At 39.5% G+C, this 24,310-nt stretch overlaps 1 protein-coding gene across 1 annotated transcript in view; it reads left to right on the forward strand.

Moving 5' to 3' along the window:
- Nucleotides 1–24,310, forward strand: part of MEGF9 (multiple EGF like domains 9) — an 80,537-nt gene that overhangs the window by 40,627 nt on the left and 15,600 nt on the right. The window contains 1 exon segment of the mRNA XM_005889501.3: nt 20,594–20,733. Coding sequence (XP_005889563.2) covers nt 20,594–20,733 — 140 coding nt within the window.

Here is a 24,310-nt window from a genome sequence, read left to right on the forward strand (position 1 = left end):
CTCTCTGTTTCTTGCCCTCTCTTCCAAGAAGTTTTCCTCCATCTTCCTTCCAATCTTTATTTCTTTTACTTGCCTTATTTCTTGATTGTGTTAGTCCCCAAGAATAAGCTTATTAAAGTTTTTAGATAAATCCATAATTCTTTTCTATGAGTTAGTGCAGACTAATACTTAATTTAAAATTTTAAAACATTATTATTTCAGAATGTCAGGTAATTTGTCAGAGCAAGCACTGCATCCCAAAAGTCATTTGAAAACCTGTAAGTCATTAGAAGGAAGGCATGGGAGCTCTAAATCCAGCCCTAAGCATCTCACGTCTTCCCACCAGAAAGGAAGTTACATGGGCATGAGACTAGAGGAACAGAAACAGGAGGTTGCAGGACTGTGCACTTCAGCAAGACCACATGGGTGATCCCTGAGGAAGCACCTCTATGTTCTGTTCTGCTTTAAGGTATATGTGGGTGGCTTAAGCGGAAAAGGAATTGTAGGCAAGTAGTGTGACATTTGGCGGAAAGGAGATGGAGTCTGAAATTAGTAGACTTTGAGTCCATTCTTGATTCAGCCACTTAATAACTGTATAATCTTTTATTTCACCTCACCTCAGTGTTTTCATCTGTAAAGTAGGATTAATGCATATAACATGAAGAATTTTTGTGAGAATTAAGTTGTGTGTGTACACCCATTTACACTGTAACTGGCACGTAGATTCAGCTCAGTAACACTCCAGTCGTTGAATATGTTTTTTTTTAAGTGAGGAATAGAATTGTTGACTCACAGAAGAGGGGACTAAGTCACCAAGTTTGCGTATGAGTAGGGACTGAAGTATCTGTTTCTGTTGGTAGTCTAAAGAAGAAATTGTTCACTGCGAAAGAAAAAGAAGTTTAGCTTATTTTCTTCCATTTTCGTGGAGAAACCTATTAATGCTTTTTAAAATTTTCAGTTTAAAATAATAGTAGTAAAAATTAATTGCAGACACACTAGGTATGATCCTGGGCCCTTTGCATGTAGTAATTCATGTAATCCTTGCAGCAACCATATCAGCTAGGCACTATTATTATTATTCTCATTTGTACAGGAAAAGAGCTACAAGTTAGGTACTTTGCCTAACTTACAACATCAGTTCAGTTCAGTCGCTTAGTCGTGTCGGACTCCTTGAGACCCCATGGGCTGCAGCACACCAGGCTTCCCTGTCCTTCACCATCTCCTGGAGCTTGCTCAAACTCATGTCCATTGAGTCAGTGATGCCATCCAACCGTCTTGTCCTCCGTCATCCCCTTCTCCTGCCTTCGATCTTTCCCAGCATCAGGGTCTTTTCCATAGTAGCCAGTAAATAAGAGTTGGAAATGAAATGTATGCAATCTGAACCTAGAGTGTGTATTCCTATCTACTGTGTTGGTACAGCACTTTTCAAAATCTCAATATTGAGCAAAGTGAGTGTGTATTATGAGAAACTTTGATGCAGTCGTGCCCACTACTTGATGTTTTATAGGAATGTCTTTTTAAAACATATTTATTCATTTGGCTGCATTGGGTCTCAGTTGCGGCACGTGGGACCTTTTGTTGTGGCACACAGACTCCCTGGTTTTTGCATGTGGGCTCTAGAGCTGTAGGCTCAGTTGTGGCTCAGGCTTAGTTGCTCTGCGGTGTGTGGGATCTTAGTTCCCCAATCACAGATCAAACCCACATCTCCCACATTGCAGGGTGAATTCTTAACCCTTGGATGACCAGGGAAGTCCCTATAGGAATTTCTTCTGATTATATAATTCATGCTATATAAATAACTCTATCGGGAAAGAGTAATCCCAGTTTTAGCTTAGGAGACATTGAGAACATTAGCGAAAGTTTATAAATATATGCTAAATTTCTAAATAGAACAGGTTAGAGTAGGAAACAAGCAGAAGTAATAAGGAGAAAGGATTCCCAGATGAGCTAGGAACTGAGTTGTGCCTTACAGATTATGGTTTGGGAAGGCAAGAGACAAAATTCAGGAGGATTTCCTAAGGTTATACAGGATGAGAAATCTGATCTGCTAGAAGTGAAGTGAAGTGAAGTCGCTCAGTTGTGTCCAACTCTTTGCGACCCCATGGACTGCAGCCCGCAGGCTCCCCTGTCCATGGGATTCTCCAGGCAAGGATACTGGAACAGGTTGTCATTTCCTCCTCCAGGGGATCTTCCCAACCCAGGGATTGAACCTGGGTCTCCTGCATTATAGGCAGAGGCTTTACTGTCTGAGCCACCAGGAAAGTTTGCAATACCAATGCAAATACCAATGCAAATTCTGTCATGGCCTCCTTGTTCTCTTTTTAAAAAGAAATGAAAGGAGAAAAGTGCACTCAATTCTATCCTGATTCACGTATCTAGTGTTCATGAATCAACAGCTGGCTTTTAAAAAATTCATTCGCCTGTTCCTTATGCCCATATATTTCAGTGGGAGTTGCCCCAGTGAGGGTAGAGTTTGGCTGCAGGAACCAGATGTGGGTTGAGCAATGTCTTTGTGTGCAAACACAAGGTCCTCTATGTACTGACAGATGGCCGCCCCGCACATCACCACTGCCGCTCCACCTGTTTAATGGGAAAGAGTCAGTCAACAGGGCCTTTTCATTTCTGCTTTTGGAGTGCATTTCTAATGTTTTCCTGATTTACATTTAGATATATTGAACTTAATAAATGGAGAAATCAGAGAGCATTTTATCTCAGTAAAGGAGTATACCTAGTGAGAGCCTGACTGTTAATATAGCCTTAGAATGTTGTCAGGGTTGACTTATATGTAGACAGTCATCTACAGATTTGAGATTTTTTAATGTATCTGTAGTAGGTTAGTGTACCAGGTGCATCATTTTAAAACTGCCTCTATGAGATGATGAAGTTCTGTTGTGTAATATCCTTTCCCGTAAAACCTGTGGTGGCTGCTGTGTGGTGTGTGTTGAAATATTTACTACTTTGCATTTTTAATTATGGGAATATGCCGCAGGGCAGAAGACAAAACTTTACTCATGAAATAAACTTATGCTGAAATAAACGTCAAATAGAAAGATGACAAAATCTCCAAGACTCATATTCAATGGGGCTCTGAAAATCACCTGTTGTGTAATAACCAGGAGTAACAGTTGCTTGTGTAAACTCTTATTTATTACTTTTCCTATAATTCTGGGACATAGAAACGTTATTTCATCACCAGAAATAATTTAAAACTGAGGAAGCCTTTGTCATTTTATCCACACATTTCATTTAATAGAGATTGCATTTGCCAACTGTGTATCAAAAGATATTATCCTATGCTCATGGAGCTTGAAATGGAAAGATAGAAATATAAACAAAATAGCATTTATAAAGCACACAGGAGATTCAGGAGGTCTTGAGAGAGAAGATTACATTTAAATTAAAATTTGAATGATGAGTAGACGTTTATGTGAAAGAACAAGCCATCTTTAGTAGACTGCAAGGGGCTCACTGTTTGCTGAAGCAGGAACACTGGAGGCAGAGAGGGAGGTTTGAAGAGATGGGAGTTGTGTCTCTCTGCTTCCTGCTGTGTGTCTAACACCTAGAGTCGTGCCTGGTACAAGGTGGACACAGTGAACACGTGGTGAGTGAACAGTTGGAGAAGAAATAGGGCCAGACCACCGAGGGCCTGAAATGCCGTGTCAATTAGCTTGTCCACTGAAGACTGCTGAGTGTGTAGTAACATTGGATTTGCTCTCTAGAATACTTACTCTTTCAGAAGTCTGCTGGATGGAGAGAGTGAGCTCAGGCAGAGAGATCTGGGAGAAGGCTATTGTGTAACTGTTCAAGCAAGAAGAGTTAAAAGGCTGATCTAAGCCAGTGGCGTTGGCAGTGGTGCTGGAGAGGAGGGAACCAGTGTACGCAAGAAAAATCCACAGAACTGGGTGGTTGATTTTATTTATGGAGTGAGAGAGAGAGATGACTTCCATGTTTCTTTCTGACCTTAGGCTTTAGCGTGTTCATTTTCTATGGGATGTTCAGATAGAGATGACTGGGAGACAGTTGTGCACATATTAGGTGCCAAGCTCAAGAAACCTTATAAACTAGCATATTGTAAGGAAAACAAAGCTTCGTAGGTTTAATTTTATTTTAAAATAACTTTACTCTTTACCCCAATTATTTTTCTTGAAATTATACCAATCTTTAGTTTACATCACCTTTTTCTGGTATACTTCAGTGTTTCTTTCCTTGAAGGTAGAATTTTAAAAGGTAGCCATCGTGGTCAGAAGCAGGTAACTGATGTCAGGCTTTATCCTGTCATGGCTCGTTTGTTTCAGGAAATGTTTCTACAGTGCCAAATGGTTTATGTCTTAGAAAATAAATCATGTAAAGTTCATGGTAAAACCGATTAGACTAAAATTTGAATGTTAATAAATGGCCAGACCGGGGCTTATTCAGCAAAGGCACTGAGTGCATTGAGGTTTTAGTGTAAATAATGCATGTCTGTTACAGCTTAGAAAGCTCTGTGTTATTCAGTGTGTTTTTGTCTTAAATCCTCCTTTCAATACAGAGTATGGTCTGCCCTCCTGGTCTTCTAATTATTAACTAAATATCATCTGTGGTCAAACAAATGGGAAAAAAAACAAAAGAAAATGTTTTTTCCTCCCAGCTATTGGTGACCCTTGTGAACATTAACATAACATGTCACAGTGAATTGATGTAGTTGCTGTTGATCAAACGTGTAATTTTCCCTAAACCGTATTGCAGACTCTACTACTTGTTTCATTTTATTAAGTCACTTTTAGGTCAGTTGGAAATTTTTTAAAGAAAAAATTTAAGTTTTATTATTTATAATACTAAAATACTATTATTTTGCTTCTTCTGAGAAACTCCCCCAGATCTATAGTTATGTACATGCTAATAATATTAATATGAATAATCAAGTTCATATAAATGTATGAACCATTTGGTACCAAAGTATTTATTTGTTTAACAAGTTTATTTGTATTTGGTACCAAAGTGTTTATTTGTTTAACAAATTATGTACAGGGTACTTTCATAGACCTTGTGGGAAGTAAATAAGACAATGGGAAAACAAACGGAGCTTCTGGCCTGGTAAGGTTATAAAGACACAGGCTTCCCTGGTGGCTCAGTGAAGAATCTGCCTGCCAAGGCAGGAGACTCAAGAGACACAGGTTCAATTCCTGGGTTGGGAAGATCCCCTGGAGAAGGCAATGGCAACCTACTCTGATAATCTTGCCTGGAGAATCCCATGGACAGAGGAACCTGGCAGGTTAACAGTCCATGGGGTCTCACAGAGTCGGACATGACTGAGCAACTAAACAGCAACCACAAATATATATGTAATATATTTATATATATATGTATATATATAATTATAGTACAAAGTACAACAACCACAAGTATGTATTTATATATATATAGTTATAGTACAAAGTAAAAACTGACCCACATCATAAAATAGAAAGATAAAATGTTAAGGAGATTAAGAAACTGGGAGATGTCACTTATAGCTGGAAAAATCAGAGATGATGTCATCGAGGAGATAGCTTTTGACCTCAGTTTTGAAGGAAGGAAAGGATTTAGACATACGGAAGTGGAAAAGGTGCAAAAGAATGCCACAGAGCAGGAAGCAGCAAGATGAACATCTCAGAGATGTGCTTACACAGGATGTAAGGTGAAGGGGGAGTCGGGACAGAGGAGATACATCTGGCAAGCCCTGCCGGGGTCAGGTCCCAGATGGGACAGATGCGTTAAGGGCCAGACGCGCGATTTGGATTTTATTCACAAAGCACTTTTTAAGCAAATGAAAGACCAGCCGTGCATGCCAGCAGTGGTAGAATGGATGGCTGTAAGCAGGCGGAGAGCCAAGGCAGGGTGAAAGCCAGGGAGACCGGGGCGACGACGACGGAGAGGAAGGAGAGTAGTGAGAATGGCGATCGCCCAAGGAGAGCGCTGTTTCTGTGCATAGTTGTCTAGAAAGTTTATGGCTCTGTGCTTTAATGCATGTACACAAATCGAGAGGCAGTTTGTGTTTCCAAGTTGAATTTAGCGAATTGCTCAGTCCCAGGGTTCCTTCCTCGGTCCGTACCCGTGTGCTCACCGCTCTTCCTTTGTCGCCCGCTGCCTCTCCTCTGCTTCTGTAGCTGCCGCCACCCACTGCATCCCATGGGGTCTTTATTCCCCACAAGCCTTGCTGCTGAGTGTCAAGCAGTGTCCCCATACCCATGTTCTTTCTGTGTTGCTAGAAATAAACCCAAGGGCCTGTACCTTTGAAGATTTTTAAAAACTATTCATCTTTATAGAGAGCTCTGTGGCAGTAGCAAATATAATAGATATGGGGAAGTTGAGCGCTTATATAACTGTCAGACTTTCCACAAACAGGGTTCAAATGTAGGCATGCCTCCTTTATTTTCCAGTTAATTACTCTGACGCTCATATGCCTCAGTAGCACAAACCCAGTGTCCTCTTTTTGAGTCAGTCCATTCCCCAACAATTGCTTACTAGCTTTCCAGTAGCTCGAGGAGTTAGTCCTCCTCTAATGCTGAGTATCAGCTGGACGTGATTCTGATCAGTTCACTGATGTTGTTGTTTCTCACTCATATATTGAATTTGGGGTTGAGGCCTGGCCCTCAACCTGATGTGATCAGTGATGCTCGATCACTACTGGCGGTTGATTTTCCTGGACCAGAATAATTGGCAGCAACAGTTATCTGAGGGAAGATGAACCCACTCCCTTGGTTCCAAGTTCCTTCAATGATGCTCTAAACTGGGGCTCTAAAGTTAGAGAAATTTAGCAATTGACTCCTTTAGTGTATATGTGCAGTTCCATCTAGTGTACAAGCCAGTTCCAAGACTACTGGTTGAGGACATTTTGTAGCATCTTTTACCTAACAAATCCCAAATATCCCTCCTTCCCCAATACAAAAGGTCTTGTTAAACACCTCTCTCAGACAGTGGGACTTGTTCACTCTAAACTTACTAAGGGAACCGTAACTTAAATGATTCTTCTCCCACCAGTAGGATCTGCTCGAAAGTTATTTTCCAGCAAATAACCCCTGCCCACATGGCAAAGCAGTTGCAAACTTCTCTTGCAAAGGAGAAAAAATGCGCGTATTTAATCTCTAGTTCAACATCTCTCTGATAGGACATTTTGCTATACTTAAAAAGTTAAAAAATCTTACAAACATGAAGTATTTTTCTGGGCTGTACTTTGACTTCTTTCTGAGATGAAACTAGCACACAACACAACTTGGGAAATACTACTGACATTATCGTTGTTCAGTCGCTCAGTCGGGTCCAACTCTTTGCGACCCCATGGACTGCATGTAGCCCAACAGGTTCCTCTGTCCATGGAATTTCCCAGTTAAGAATACTGAAGTGGGATGCCATTTCCTACTCCAGGGGATCTACCCAACCCAGGGATCTCCTACATTGGTAGGCAGATCCTTCTACCACTGAGTCACATTATTACTACAACCATCAGCCCCAGAATGTACAGCATTAACATTTATTGACTGTTTACTATGTGCCAAGCTAAGTGCTTTATATGTACTATCTTGTAAAGATAAACAACAGCTGACTGAAGTGGAATTATTCTCATTTTACAGATGAAGAAACTGAGACTTGAGTAATTTGCCCCCTAACAGGCAACTGGTAAGTGTCAGAACAGGGCTGCAGCCGACACCTGTCTGACTGCACTGACACCTGTCTGACTGCACTGCCTTCAGGAGTCCCTGGGCCTTGTTTGTGTGGCTGAGCCTCTGCTGCTTTTCCAGATAAGCATAGTGACCATCCTAGTTTAGCTACTGTACAGACCGACTCCTAGCATGAAAAGTTACCATTTGAGTGGCAAAGATAATACTGTTAGTGGTAAGTCATGTGAGTATCCTGTCCTCCCTGATATGATAAAAGGAGGAGGGCATGTTACTTCTGTGATATCCTTACCCCAAATTCATAACCTCAGTCTAATCCTGACAAGACAACAGACAAATCCACGTTGAGGGACATTTTACAAAATGCCTGACTGGTGCTCTTCAAAAGCTTCAAGGTAGTAAAAGATGAGGGAAGACCAAGACACGATCAGATTGGAAGAGGCTGGGGGATGAGCAATGTAAGGTGATGTCCTGGACTGGACCCTGGAACAGGAAAAGAACCTTGGCATAAAAATTAGGAGAATCTGACAAAATCCATAGTTAGTAGCAATATAGCAAAGTTCTTTTTCAGTTTTTATGAATACACCAGGGTTACATGAGAAGTTCACAGGAGGATAAATAGGACACGGGCACCCTCTGTGCTACCTTTACAACTTTTCTTTACTATTATTGCAAAATAAAAAGCTAATAGAATAGTTATTTGGAACAGTCCATCAAGGGAATATAGGTAGTATTACTGTCTTATTATGAGGGAGGAATTGGTCCTGGTGACAGTTCTTAGCCTTTAGGTTCAGAAGAAGAATCAGGATAAGGAAAGAAACTCATTGTGAAAATCTTCCATTTTGGATGTATGGCCTTCTGGTTAGAATGTGCAGTCAAATCCATAGCCCATTTTAATGTTTTAAATGTATTTTTTTTCCTCTAAAGTTTTAAAAGAAGAGCTTCTTAAGTAGACTTGGGCTGAAATAGTAGGACCCTTGTTCCCGAAGAGAAGGCTTGTCTTCCTGTGTCCCCTGAAGAAAAATTGAATCAGCATGACTTTTTCCATCTCAGATCATTTTTTTTTCATAGCAAGAAATATGTTTCCTATAGGGTAGAAAGAAATATGGGACTACTCATCTTTTTTTCTCTTTGATTTGATTTCCACTAAAAATATCTAAATTCCTCAGTCTCAGAGAGAGAGATGTGGACTCGAAGTCTCTGTAGATCTCCTTTAAAAAGGAGTATGAGCGCTTCAGCCATGATTATTTTGACATTCCGAGTGTACGCGACTAGTTTAAAATTCGTCCCATAAAATCTCATTATTATTAAAGTCACTACCATGCTATTTTATTTATTAAGTTAATTCTCTGGTATGATATATTCCATGAATTTCAATAATTTGAGATTTTCGAGTTTGTTCCTATGTTTATAAACTTAGTAGGTTTCTGGGGAATAAAGTCATTTACAAACAATATTCTTTTCTCCTGTACATTTTCTCATTTCATTCTAACAACAACCCTGAGGGGTAGGTAACAATTATTTATCCACCAAATTATAGATGAAAAGTAGTATTTGAAAGTTCCAAGAGAAGCCCAAAGCTGGATATCTATTAATTACCAGAGTGAGAAGGAGTATTGCAGGGTCTTCCGACACCGTATCCCATGTTCTTTCTGTTGCATTAAACTTCCATGGCATGCAGTTCTGGGTTTGGTCAGGAGTTCTTAACCTAAGATGGGGAAGTACACGAAATGCAGTGGTGATCTGGGCATTTTTCTGTGGAGAAGATCTGCAGCATTCAGTAGATTCTCAAAGAGATCTGAGATACCATCGAGTTTAAGGAATTTTCTGAATACTATACAGGAAGAACATGGATGTTCTTCTCACATTGCCAAAAGCAGTGATGAAAATACGGCTTATGTTATCCGTAACAGAATCCCTGCGTCTCTTCTGCCCATTCCTGACACGTACACTACACTACAACGCCATCTCTTTAATTTTTATTTTTCTTGGTCTTGAGTTGATTTTTTTTAAAGAGTTCTACAGTTAAATAGGATGTCCAATAAAACAGATATTATAGATGTTTGAAAGACTTTTGCAGGGAAATAGTTTTAGCTTTCTGGACTAAGCTGTTCACCTAAGGAAATTACGTAATTCAGTAGGAGGACCAGAAGGAAATGAACACCTAATGAACACTGTTAAACCTCGATGCTTGATGCTTTACGCATATAATGTCTCTGATTTCTCAGAACAGTGTAGCTATCTTGCTCTTGGAGGCTAAGTTTCTCAGCCGTATGGCCTAACTAATAGATTTGAGTCTAGGTCTATCTATCTTCAAGGCTTTCCCCACTGTATAGAAATGTCCCCTAAAGTAGAATGAGCAAGATTAGATATGGCAGTGTCTCAGTAGAAGTGCAGAGCTGGGTGTGGGTTAGCATGACTCATCCGCCTAAGAACTGGCCCATAGAGACATAAAGCTATTAATAGAAGTTACATCTGGGCACTGTGAAGATAAATATTTCATGCGTGCGTGTGTGCTCCATCACGCAGTCGTGCCTGACTCTTTGAGACCCCATGGACTATAGCCCATCAGGATCCTCTGTCCATGGAATTTTCCAGGCAAGAACACCGAAGCAGGTTGCCATTTCCTACTCCAGGGGATCTTTCTGACCCAGGGATCAAACTCACATCTCCTCTGTCTCCTGCAGTGACAGGCTGATTCTTTACCACTGAGCCACCTCAGAAGCCCAGATATTGCATAGAAGGAAACAATTTGAAATAATGAGAGTATCTGTAGAGAATCCATATCTATAAAGACTCATTAGAAAGGCAGAAATTAGCACATTAATGGATATCAAAGCTGTGTCCACCTGACTTGCTGGCAGGCATTTGACATGTTGGAGATCTGAAAACAAGTGTCACGGACCTAACCACTGAGGCGAAAAGTAGGCAGACAGAGCAACTAGGACCCAGAGCCAGGCCTTGAGAAATTAGTTGTAATTCATCTATTCAGATAATAATTGTAATTCAGTCATTGAGAATAAAGGGGTCTGAGGTTAACTGAGCCAGTAAGCGAATGGAACTTAATGACAGGCAGATCACTGAGGTTGATTGCTTATGTCGGAAATGATACCAAATAACGGGTTCAGCACTAAGCCTAGAAGTAGAAATTAAGCAGCTTTACCAGTCAGGGCTAGGAGTATTAAAAGTATTAATAGGTAGTAAAATAAGAATAATCTTATTAACCTAGTGCAGGGGTTCTCTAAGTAGGGTTTCCAGACCAGTATCAGCATAACCTAGGAATTAGAAATGAAAATTCCTGGGGCCAACCCTAGACCTATTGGATCCAAAATCCTGGGATAGGGCCGAGCAGCCTTCCAGATGCATGCTTAGATTTGAGCACCATTGATCTAGTGGACAATATTGCCCCCTAAAACCTAATATCAACTTATATGTAGGAGAAAAGTGAAAGAAAATTAAGTCACTCAGTCATGTCCGACTCTTTGCGACCCTGTGGACTGTAGCCCACCAGTCTCCTGCGTCTATGGGATTGTCCAGGGAAATGGGTTGCCATTTCCTTCTCCAGGGGATCTTCCCAACCCAGGGATCAGAACCCAGGTCTCCCACATTACAGGCAGATGCTTTAACCTCTGAGCCACCAGGGAAGCAGCATGTAGGAGAAAACCAGAAGGCCTTCTAGCCTCTGTTCTTTGTTTATATGAGGACTGTGTCCATTAAAGGGGCCCTTTTAGCAGAGTCAGGATATTGAGGTTAAGCAAAATAACATTTTCGTTGAGAGCTAGTACTTATTTTTGGAAAACAGGTATTGCCTAGTAAAGTTGATCATGCACAAACTCAGTGACCTTGCAGTACCATTCCTTGGTAAGTACCCTAGAGAAATGCATGCTGTTGTGTACAGAAGGGACATATAAGAAGGCTCACAGAAGCCTTTGGTATCCAAAATAACAAATGAAAACAGCCCATGTGTTTAGAAGAGTGAATAAATAAATAGGATTATATTTATGTGATGAAATACAGTACAGCAGAGAAAAATGAATGACTATAGCTATAACAGTTTACTGTGATGAATTTCAAAGCATAATATTCTATGGATCAAGAAAAAAGTGAATTAGAGAGTACATAATTGTTTCTATTAATAAAGTTTAAGAGCAGGCAAAACTATGTGATAAATGATTTAGTAATACATATAGAGATGGTAGGGTTTCCCAGATGGCCCTAGTGGTAAAGAACCCACCTGCCAATACCGGAGACATAAGAGATGTGGGTTCGATCCCTGGGTTGGGAAGATCCCCTGGAGGAGGATACGGCAACCCACTCCAGTGTTCTTGCCTGGAGAATCCCATAGACAGAGAGCCTGGCGGGCTACAGTCCACAGGGTCACAAAGAGACGGACACGACTGAAGTGATTTAGCATGCACACACGCATAGAGATGTTAAAACTCTTAAAAAGCTCGAGAATGATCAAAACTTAATTGCTTCTGTGGTAAGAGAAGGGGATGCAGTTGAGGAGGGCTACGTAAGGGGCTTCAAGTGTCTCCCTGGTAGACATCAAAGCTTTGAATGTGTTGTTCTTTCAGTTGTATCATCTTTAAATTTGTCTACTTTTGAATGAATAAAAAATTTAATAATTTAAGAATGAAAATTGAAGTACTTTCCAAAGTTATAACAATAAACTTGCTAGGGGGTAAAAGAAAGCTTTGCAAGGAAACTGGCTGAAATCTGGCATTTGCAAACAGTGCTGGATACAAATAGGAAACTAGCGCCCCAAGTCTTGGAATCGTGCTGAGACAGATTGGAAGCAATATCTCATTTCTTGGGCAATTATTTTAAAGTCTCATTCAATTGGAGATATTTAAATGACTGATGACCGAGCCAGCAGAAGATCGACACAAAAAGCTTCTTCTAGGAGTTTTGCAAGTCTATGAAGATGAGCCATTAAATCCTTCTAAATTGCTTTCATATGTGTATAGAAGTAACCTAGAATATAGGAGAAAAGCATTTTGTTTGTAGGCGGGAAACTTAGGCTGTAATTCTGATTACCCTCTGGCTGTGTGACCTTGAGAAATAAGTCATTCATACTACTATTTTCTAACAATTGGGGGTATTGAGAATATTATTATTTTACCATTTAAGGAGCTACTAAAATTTGGAAGACACTTAAATATGTAAACTGAGACCATTTTTGAAACAAGGATTATTATTTTTCAGATGTGGAAATTTAACTTGCCCAGTAATCAAACAGCAAGAAACTGACAAAACTGAGGCTAATGAACATAATATTGTAAGAACAACAACAAAAGAACAAAATTAAGTAATGCATAGATAAATATTGCTCTATGCACTTTCTTTATAACCCTATAGTAGGAGTTAAGATTCATATTGTCCCCTGACCACTGCACTCCTTAGAGGGTTCGGAACTCAAAGGCTTAGTTAGGTATAGAGGACTTGGTCCTCAGAACGGTTAATATCAACGTTTTGAGCTAAACAGGTTTTTGTTTGCTCATCTGGAAACTAAACTACCACTTATGCTGTCATTTCTGTGAGAAAATGAGTTCTAAATTCTAAGAACTACAAGTAATTTTTAGAACACAGCATGTACACAAATTAAGTATTAATAATCGTCCTTTTACTAAGCAAACCTTTTACAATGGTTACAAAAGACTACAAATGTTAACACATGTGAGAAGCATAATCTTTTCAAGAACATGACACTGGGACTTCATGCTTTTTCTCTTTTCAAAATGGCTTTTGAGATGCAGAAATCTCCATCAAATAATGGAGTAATTGTGTGGGTTTGAGAATTCCTATGGCTGTATTTCTTCCATTTAAAAAAAATGAAGGAAATAAGAAATAACTTTCTTAGTTTAAGTTTGCTTTCCCAAGTTGTGGCTCTGGAAATATGATACTTTTATTTTTTTTGCCATTAAGTTTTACTTCTGACTTTTCAAATAAACTTTTAAATTTGATTTTGGTAAGATCAGCTATCAGAAATATTTTTACACTTAGGCAATGCCCTTTTTGAGTATTAAGAATTTCTGCCTGAATATGAATTTCCTCTAAAAATATTTTAGACTATTTGCCCTCAAAAAAATAAGGAATGTTTAGCATAATAGCCCAATGTTTTCAACAATAAAGCTATCTTTTTTCTTTCTTCCAGAAAAGAAGCTTTGGTCATTGCATAATAGTATTTTCCATGATTGTAGAAAGACAGAGGAACACTAAATGCAAATTGTCTTTTGCCAAATTATTGAGTTTCTTTCATAGAAAGGTTTTTTCATTACCTTTACAAACCGCGAGTCAAACATGAAATTAAGGATTGTTAATTAACTTTTCATTTTGTTTATTTTCCCATGTAGAAGCTTTTTCTGGTTAGAAAAACTTTCACTAGCTGCCTTTTAATACTACTTTTAATATATTGGGAGAGCTTACAGTAAGAAATTTCCTCTTAATTTCAGATTCTATTTTGACTAACAGTTTAAGTCTCTTTCTAAACTACATTGCTTTTAGTTATTGAAAGAGGCAGAAGAAGAAAATTAATACACTTAATTGTTTATCTGTTTCTGTTTCTTGTTCTTTCCATGTCAGAGTGCCGACATGTAAGCTGTTTGAAAAAGGAGGAAGGAGAAAAAGCAGGGCTTCTGAATACATTGATTTTCCCTAATTAGAGCCAGATCTCTGTAGTGACTCTATGACTGTTAATTGATAACATGGTATCTAAAGGTATGCCATCATGTAAGTTATAAATCTTAGGAAGAAAATAGATCATGTTTTTGATAATATAAAAAACATCAAGACATTTGGCAATTTAGAAAAAATTAGATCAATTTAGCTGGCTGATACAGAAGCATATCAGGCCTCTCTGGCTTTGGTCCCACCTAATATAGGATTTTGCTGATTCTCAATTTTTAAGTTTTCTTTCCAAAAACTGTTTCTACCCTGTGTTCATAATGTTCTCTCTTTTCCGAGCCACATTTTGGCTCCAAACTAGTAGTTACCCCATAAAGTCTTGTCATTTTTCTAGGTTTGTTAACAGAATTTTAAACATAAACAAACTTGTCTGTCTTTGCCTACTCGAGATTCTAACTGATTTTCTTCACAATTCACAGAAAAAAATTAAAGATTTAGGACCCATTGTCTTCATCTTCATCGTTCTTTCATTGTTTTAAGTATTGATTATGTGCCAAACACTGTGCTAAGTACCCTGTATATGTGATCTTTAATCCTCACAATAACTCTACAGAGTTTGGTCTAATTATCTTCGTTTTACAAATGAGAATACTGAATCCAAGACAGAATAAGTACTCAGTCGTAGCTAGTTACTAGCAGAGCTGGAATTTCAACCAAGCTCTCTGTGTCTCCTCAGGCTATGAGTTTTCCATAGACTCTGATACCTCCCTTCCTGTGTCCCACCCTTCCTACCCTAGTAAAATATTGGAAATTCTGAGGATTCTCCACCCACTCATCTTAAACAAAACAGAACCCTTAAAATGATAGTTTGGCTAGTACTTGTGTGACATAAATATGTACTATATCTTGAGATGATATAGTACATAGTATATAGTATATTTGAATTTTCTTTTGAAAAATGAATCACTTCATGTCAGAAAATACATTCTTTGTTTACATTTTGAGAGAGACTTTTTTCAGTGTTTATAATAGTTGTTCACACCTGTGAATGTGATAAAATCTATGCTAAGCACTGACACCATAAGAAAATCTGCTCATTCTGTCTGGGATAGTTTAAGATGCATAGTATATACTTGGTTATACTCAGTGTAGCTTAGTTCCACAGTGTTTGTGCTTCCTTTATAAATGATTCCACGTTCACCTTTCTGGTATAGCTATCCGTACTTCATTAACTCTTTGTGCCGATGGTACTAAGTTACTTTAGTTGTGTCTGACTCTCTGCATCCCTGTGGACTGTAGTTCACCAGGTGCCTCTGTCCATGGAATTCTCCAGACTAGAATAGTGGGCGATTGGGTTGCCATTTCCTCGTCCAGGGGATCTTCCTGACCCACGGTTTAAACCCATGTCTCTTACGTCTCCTACTTTGGCCTGCGGGTTCTTTAACTAGCACCACTTGAGAAACCCCAATCAGTTCTTTACTAGCAAGTAACTCATGTCTATAAAAAGTGATGCCAGATGAGGAAATTCCGTCTTAAATTCTTGGTTAGTTGATGTCAGCAGTATAGATTTCTAACTTTTCAAAATCCAGTTCTGTGCCCTTATTCTCCAGATATGAAGATGTGAGTCTGCTTCCTTCATTTTAAATCTGTGGATAAGCATAAGTGGTCTATTAACAGGACTTTTTTTTTGGCTTTTTCTTTTTTTGAAATTTCATTGCATTTATATCATTGACCTTTGCTTCAAAAAGCATTCAACAGTCTTTAACAGAGGGAGACCATGAAAGGGGGTGTTGTAAAGGCTTTCTTCTATAAAAGAAGTCATACAGGGAAAGCCTTATATTTGCTGAGTGATTTAATTCTTATATGTGCAGAAGTTGGCCGTGGGCCATGAGGAACATGGTGGGCAGGCACTGCTGGTTGCAGGCTCACGACCACATCTCCCTACTTCAGCCTGTATTTTTTTAAAAAGAGAGAGAGAAAAAAGCACCTCCTCTCTTGTTTTAAAATCTACCCGAGAAAAGTGATGCATGGTATCTAGACTAGTCAATTGCCTTATCAAGATTCATCAAGTCACTTTAAAAAGAAAAAATCAAGAACTGAGGAGCATATTCTCCAGGGAGAAAGATGCCTGCTTAAATCAGTCTTCTGAGTGCCTAGAGCAGAATTATGAAGGGAAAGTTCACTTATAGGAATAGCGACTACTTTGGGAGCATTGGCTATATTATGCTTATGAGATATTATTAGGGGATTGGGTATTCCAAGGTAATACCTTTTTCTTATAGATGGTGAATTGATCAGACACTGTCATTAAGTAGCTGTTTATCCTTCTCTTTACCAAATAATCTAATATCTATAGAGAAATGGGGAGCAAACATATTTTGATTAACATTTTTAAAGGCTTAGAAACTGGCTAATGAAGTATTATTAGCCAGTCTCCAAAAGGTACATTATATCCTTCATAATTTTCTGATAGTATAGTGAGACTTAGCAGTTGACTGGTTCCTTCTTGTTGAGTCATAAGATAATCCTGAACTTCATATTTGATGAATACAGGTTTACTTTGCTAGATCTTTAAGTACCTCAGGGTATTTTTATGTAAGACTGTGTATATGTATGTAGGTAGGGTTTTTTTTTTTCCCAGTTGTTTTCTCTTTTGCAGAGTTACTTGAGAGACATGCTTGGAAATGTAAATTTCTATTACAGTTTTAAAAATCATCTTCTCTAGTCTGATCGATGCAGACTTCAATTAAGATTAACTAAAATCACTGTGGACGCAGGCTGCAGCCATATTAAAAGATGCTTGCTCCTTGGAAGAAAAGCTATGACAAACCTAGATAGTGTATTGCAAAGCAGAGACATTACTTTTCTGACAAAGTCTGTGTAGTCAAAGCTATGGTTTTTCCAGTAGTCATGTGTGGATGTGAAAGTTGGACCATAAAGAAGGCTGAGCACCAAAAAATTGATGCTTTTCAACTGTGGTGCTGGAGAAGGCTCTTGAGAGTCCCTTGGACAGCAGGGAGATTCAAGTTAACCCTAAAGGAAGTCAACCCTGAATATTCATTGAAGGACTGATGCTGAAGCTGAAGCTCCAATACTTTGGCCACCTGATGCAAAGAGCTGACTCCTTGGGAAAGACCCTGATGCTGGGATAGACTGAGGGAAAGAGGAGAGGGGGCGACAGAGGATGGGGTGGTTGGTGGTGTCACTGATGCAATGGGCATAAGTTGGAGCAGATTTCGGGAGATAGTGAAGAGCGGGAATGATATGCTATAGTCCATGGGGTCACAAAGAGTCGGATACAACTGAGTGACTAAATAACAACAAATACATCAAAATCTGGGTTGTGTCTCTGAGAACCTTGGGACTTTGCTAGGCTGCAGTGTCTTCAAGCAGAAAAAACTCTCAGATTTAAGGGAGATCTGAAACTTACTGGCAATGAGAAGAGAGACTGGGTTTATTCTGGGCAAGGCAGAAACAGCTCACTGAGGTCAAGAACCTAAATAAATGGTGAATTGTGGTGCTTGGAATCTACAGAATAAAGCTTGATACCCAAGTGGATATCAGATTATTTGGCAGGCAAATTTATTATACAAATTTAGAGTTAAACTGAGGGAGGGTAGGTAGCATAGTGGGAAAGTCTGCCTTCGTATAAATAAACCTGCCTTTATTAGGTGTGGACAGTAACTTTAACCCTTTGAATTCCCTCAGTAGTAAAATGAGGGTTATGACTGCCACCTTGTAGAGTTCCTTTGAAGATTAGAAAGAATATGTATTTATTGACATAGGCCCCAAATAAATGATTGCTTACTGTTTTTATCATCATCACCACTTCTTTCAGATGTTTCCGTTTTACATTTTCTGTAAATTTGTTAGTCAAGAAATTGCATAACCCAATATATTAAGCAGCTTTAAGGTAGAAATACAGAGTTTGATAGGTAACTTCTCAGGATATAAGGCTTTAAGATATGTTAAGTATTTATTATTTACATAAGCATGGGTTTCTTTCCTTTCTTGACTGGCTTTGAGTAAAGCCCTAAAAATATACCATGTAGAACTATTTTTCTGCTCCTTTTTGGCACACCCTGGGATATTGCAAAGAACCATGAGTTAAGTGGGAGAGAGAAGTGAATTTCAACTATAACTGCTCAAAATAGTTTTTTTTAGGATAGAAGACAAAAGCCTCATTATTTAGCCCAGGGCATGCTGATAAACAGAGAGGCACATCTGAATTAAAAAAAAAAAGAAAATCTTAGGTTTGTATACTACAAGTAGAATCCACACAGCTGAAAGTTACTTTAGTCCCATTCTGCAAATTTTGACCCAAAGTTCCAATAATGCTCAAATTTAGAACTTCTATTTTTATTACAGAAATAGGAGTATGGGAAGCAGTAGGGGATTACTTTAACTGATACGTGTAAGAGCTGTGTAAGTATTAACAATTTTAGCTTAGGCTCCTGAAGTAGAATGAACATCCCCATGCTGCTGCTGCTGCTAAGTCGCTTCAGTCGTGTCCGACTCTGTGCGACCCCATAGACGGCAGCCCGCCAGGCTCCCCCATCCCTGGGATTCTCCAGGCAAGAACACTGGAGTGGGTTGCCATTTCCTTCTCCAATGCATGAAAGTGAAAAGTGAAAGTGAAGTCGCTCAGTCGTGTCTGCTCTTAGCGACCCCATGGACTGCAGCCCACCAGGCTCCTCCGTCCATGGGATTTTCCAGGCAAGAGTACTAGGGGCTCATTATTAGGAGCTGAGTCTCTAAAATAATTATATTGAGATGCAGTTCTACATTATATTGGCTCCCGTCCAATATGACTGGTGCCGGAACTCTACTGATTGAATTATAAAAATTTGATGTCCAGAATGAGCGTGTATAGAAGAGTCACACTGTTGGAAAAAAGGGAAAAGTACTTTAGCTGTTTTGAGAGTCCTGGTCATTAGTGCAGCCTTTCATTTTTCTTTTTCCCTCCCAGTGCTTAACTCTAAAACTCAGTTTGTGTATTGAGCATTTATTTATCAAGCATATATTAATGGTCTGCAATAAGCAAGGTACTATACTAGACTCTGAAGACAGCAAGATGGCTAGGATAGTGTCCCTGAACTCTGCAAACCTACCAAGTAACAAGTATGATGAAGACTGTTATAGCACACTATTCCTCTGCTCATGCTTGGCTTGAAAGTGTTCATTGCCCAGATATGTTCGACTCTACATCTTGAAGATAACTTGAAAAAAGGCTGCATGATATGGCCTTTGCTTTAGGCCTTTTACAGTCTAACTAGAGTTACATATATGAAAGAATGTAGCAAAATCCATAATTAGGAATAAAGTGTACAGTATAGAGAATGTTCTGTCAGGAGGCCAAAAGATCTCTGCTGACCACTCAGGGAGAAGTCATGGGAAAAGATGAACCTGAACATAGGAGAATTTTTAAGAGTTGAAGAAGAGGAAAGATATTGTAAGAGAGATGACTATAGAATAAATAACAAGAGATAATTTGGAAGAAAATCTGACCAAAACTGGTGGTATATTGAATTTGCATGAGTGACTGGAAGAGCATGGAGTCGAGAGAGAAGAGTTGAAAAGTGAAACAAAAGTTTTAGTTTCGCTGATTGGAAAGAGGTGATATCACTGATGTAATGCACATCTAAGAAAAGAAAACAGGTTAATAAGAAGAAACAGAACACTAAATAAAATAGTTTTCTTACTTTAGATTTTTAGTCCTTTTTTTGGAGTTGACAATCAAGCATTTTTATTTGGGTTTAATACAGAAATGAATAGAGGTCCTCATTACAGTCATATTCACTTAGTTGGGAATTCCGGTTAATTGCCAGAATTGTGTTAATACAGCACTGGCCTAAAGTAGAAAATCATATTGAGTTTCTAGCACATTCATTAGAGTCCTTGTTTTTATATTTTTCAACCAAAAGCTAGACTGAGTGAGACCTGGGTGGTTTTCTTCTCCTCTTCAGATCGGGCAGTTTGGGTGCCGGGCAGCTGTGGATGATCTGGGGACGAGGTGCAGCAGCAGTGCCAGCGCTGTACCCAGTGCTGTGCGTAAACAAAGATGTTGGAGGACCAGGCACTTGAACTCTCCATGGTTCCTTTATCATTTATTCTAAACTATCCAAGTACAGAGGATTAAATTGTCAGAAATGATTAGTGTTATTAGCATGCTAATTGAATTAATAGTCATGAAGTTGCTCAACTTATAATTCAAAATAAAAATCACTCAGTATGTATAGCAACTAGAATCTAGCTGACACTATTTCTGCATTAAGATCATCTATGATGAGATGTTAGGCAACAAAACCTTCAAACTGATTTATTTTGTTCATTGTCTTTGCTTTTATCTGCAGCTCTGGGAAATGTCAGTGCAAAGTGGGTGTCACCGGTTCTTCATGTGATAGATGCCAAGATGGATATTACGACTTTAATGAGAATGGCTGCTTGCCCTGCCAGTGCAATAATCGGTCTGCCAGTTGTGATGCCCTCACAGGTACACACTTTCCTTACCTTTTTATGTAATTAGTCCATTGTTCTTTTCATTTTGAAGTCCTTCTTCTCTGAGTTAATTCTTCCCAAAGAGTTTGTAAGGATCTTTCTCTTCTACGTAGGATGTAATAGGTCATAGCAAGCCAAACTTCTTCATATAAATTTCAAAAATCATATTGGTTGGCAATCCATGGAAGCAATGAAAACTATATGAACTAAAATTCCAGAAAGGGTAGAACTCTTCCTAAGTAAGTTGATGCTCACCAGCCACTTTCCTTCTAAGGGACATTTGCCGATTCTGGGCACAGACTAAGGAGTGGGCTTGGTCCAAGTAAAAGGATTCTTCTTGAGGAAAGATACAAGAAGAACTTTTGGCAGTTATTTGGGGCTTCCATTATGAATTGGAAACTGTTGCTGCTGCCGCTAAGTCGCTTCAGTCGTGTCTGACTCTGTGTGACCCCATAGACGGCAGCCCACCAGGCTCCCCTGTCCCTGGGATTCTCCAGGCAAGAACACTGGAGTGGGTTGCCATTTCCTTCTCCAATGCATGAAAGTGAAAATTGAAAGTGAAGTCGCTCAGTTGTGTCCGACTCTTCACCACCCCATGGACTGCAGCCCAACAGGCTCCTCCGTCCATGGGATTTTCCAGGCAAGAGTACTGGGGTGGGGTGCCATCGCCTTCTCCGAATTGGAAACTAGAGGAGCCCTAAACACAAGGCCAGTTTTCCCACAGGATGTTAAATGACTGTGCAGGAGATGGAAGGCTGGCCCAAAAGGTAGAAAGAAATTTCTCAGTCTTATGGTGCTTAGGAGACAAAATCTTTTTAGAAAGAAAGGGCCTGCAACAACATATGGCCATCTGTCTGAAGACATTGCCAGATTCAAAAGGTAGATTCTGTGGGATTTAGGCTCACATCCATTATTCACATTCTAGATCTATTGCAGTCTTTCATGGCTGAGGAGACACCTGCTGGGTTCTCAATCAAAAGCCTTAGAAGGCTGTGACCAAGAAGTAGTGATGAGCCATAGGTGAACTGCCTCATACTAAAATTGCCGTTTATCCTCAACCTATCTCAACTTCTGACTGAATTGGGGTGACCCTCTCACTACATCTGCCTAACAGAGGTAAATAGATGGGGAAACAGTGGAAACAGTGTCAGACTTTATTTTTGGGGGCTCCAAAATCACTGCAGATAGTGATTGCAGCCATGAAATTAAAAGACGCTTACTCCTTGGAAGGAAAGTTATTGCCAACCTAGATAGCGTATTGAAAAGCAGAGACATTACTTTGCCAACAAAGGTTCGTCTAGTCAAGGCTATGGTTTTTCCTGTGGTCATGTATGGATGTGAGAGTTGGACTGTGAAGAAGGCTGAGAGCCGAAGAATTGATGCTTTTGAACTGTGGTGTTGGAGAAGACTCTTGCGAGTCCCTTGGACTGCAAGGAGATCCAACCAGTCCATTCTGAAGGAGATCAGCCCTGGGATTTCTTTGGAGGGAATGATGCTGAAGCTGAAACTCCAGTACTTTGGCCACCTCATGCGAAGAGCTGACTCACTGGAAAAGACTCTGATGCTGGGAGGGATTGAGGGCAGGAGGAGAAGGGGACGCCAGAGGATGAGATGGCTGGATGGCATCACTGACTCGATGGACTTGAGTCTGGGTGAGCTCCGGGAGTTTGTGATGGACAGGGAGGCCTGGCGTGCTGCAATTCATGGGGTCGCAAAGAGTCGGACATGACTGAGCGACTGAACTGAACTGAACTGAACAGAGGGAAGAGGAGTAATCTGTGGTTCTTTTGTACACTGCGTCTGGCAACTAAAACAGAGGGCAGTTCTGAGGTAGGAAAAGGTGGCCAGTAATAAAGAGAAAAGCAAGGGAAGCAGATCCACAGATGACCCAGGTATTAGAGTTATCCTAAAGTGAATTTAAAATAGCTAAAGTTAATATTTTAAGAAAATAGAGGAGAAAACAGACAAAATAGGTGAAAAGAGGCAAAATCTCAAGAGATTTGGAGTCAAAAAAATAATCAAAAGAACAATCTAGAATTGAAAAATACAACATCTGAAATTAATACCTCATTGCATGGACTTAATAGCAGTCTACAGTATATACTGTGAAGACAAAGTTATATACTATTGTATACAGTGAAGACAAGGTTAGTAGATTCAAATACAGTTCAGTTTGAAATATCCAAACTGCAGCATAGAGAGAAAAAATGCAAAGGAAAGAGCAGAGCAGAAAAGACATGTGGGATACAACCAGAAGGTCTCACATAAGTGTACTTGAAGGCTCAGAAAGAAAGGAGAGAGATACTGGGACAGAAGCAAATATCTAAAAAGATAATGGCCAAGAGTTTTCCAAATTAATGAAAGAGACCAACTCACAGATTCAAACAACTCAGCAAACCCTAGGCAGTACAGGAACAAAGAAAAGCATATCTAGGCAAACTTAGTTAAACTGTTAAAAACTAGAGACAATTAACTTCTCTGGTCTTCAGTTCTTATTCTTTCCTAAATCTTATTTCCTAAACCTTTCTAAGAAATCTTTCCTAAATGTTCCTAATCTTATTCTTTCCTAAATGTAAGGATTAGAGATACTTCCTTGAAATCTCCCCCCGCCCCCGCCCCCCAACAAAAATCAGAACATACTAGTCTGATAAGTAACAAGTGTTTTTATGAGATTAAGGTAGCAGAATATTTGAACAGAAAGTACTCTGGAAGAAAATCTGTGTTGAAATCTTATTCTTCATTCTAATCCTCTAGTCTTCAGTTCAGTTCAGTTCAGTCGCTCAGCCGTGTCCGACTCTTTGCGACCCCATGAACCGCAGCACGCCAGGCCTCCCTGTCCCTAAACAACTCCTGTAGTCCACCCAAACCCATGTCCATTGAGTCGGTGATGCTGTCCAACCATCTCATCCTCTGTTGTCCCCTTCTCCTCCTGCCCTCAATCTTTCCCAGCATCAGGGTCTTTTCAAATGAGTCAGCTCTCTGCATCAGGTGGCCAAAGTATTGGAGTTTCAACTTCAACATCAGTCCCTCCAATGAACACCCAGGACTGATCTCCTTTAGAATGGACTGGTTGGATCTCCTTGCAGTCCAAGGGACTCTCAAGAGTCTTCTCCAACACCACAGTTCAAAAGCATCAATTCTTGGCGCTCAGCTTTCTTTATAGTCCAACTCTCACATCCATACATGACCACTGGAAAAACCATAGCCTTGACTGTGTTGAAATCTTATTCTTCATTCTAATCCTCTAGTCTAAGGAGAAACAAATTGATTTAGAAGAAACTGTGTTATTTTTTTCAATTACACGATCCAGTCCCTGCCTACTTGCCAGTTCTGTCTTGTGCTGTTCTTTTTCTTTACTGTTCGTGATCCAGTCACACTGGCTTCTATTTCTTTTTTTTTTATTTTTAAACTTTACATAATTGTATTAGTTTTGCCAAATATCAAAATGAATCCGCCACAGGTATGTTCCCCTGTCCCAAGTCTCTCGCACATAATTTTTCCTCTGCCTGGAATGGTCTTTCTAATATACTTGTACCCCAACTCCTGGCCCCTTTGCCTTATTAAACCATGTC

This window comes from Bos mutus, chromosome 8, assembly GCF_027580195.1.
Source record: "Bos mutus isolate GX-2022 chromosome 8, NWIPB_WYAK_1.1, whole genome shotgun sequence".
In the NCBI taxonomy this organism is placed as follows: domain Eukaryota; kingdom Metazoa; phylum Chordata; class Mammalia; order Artiodactyla; family Bovidae; genus Bos; species Bos mutus.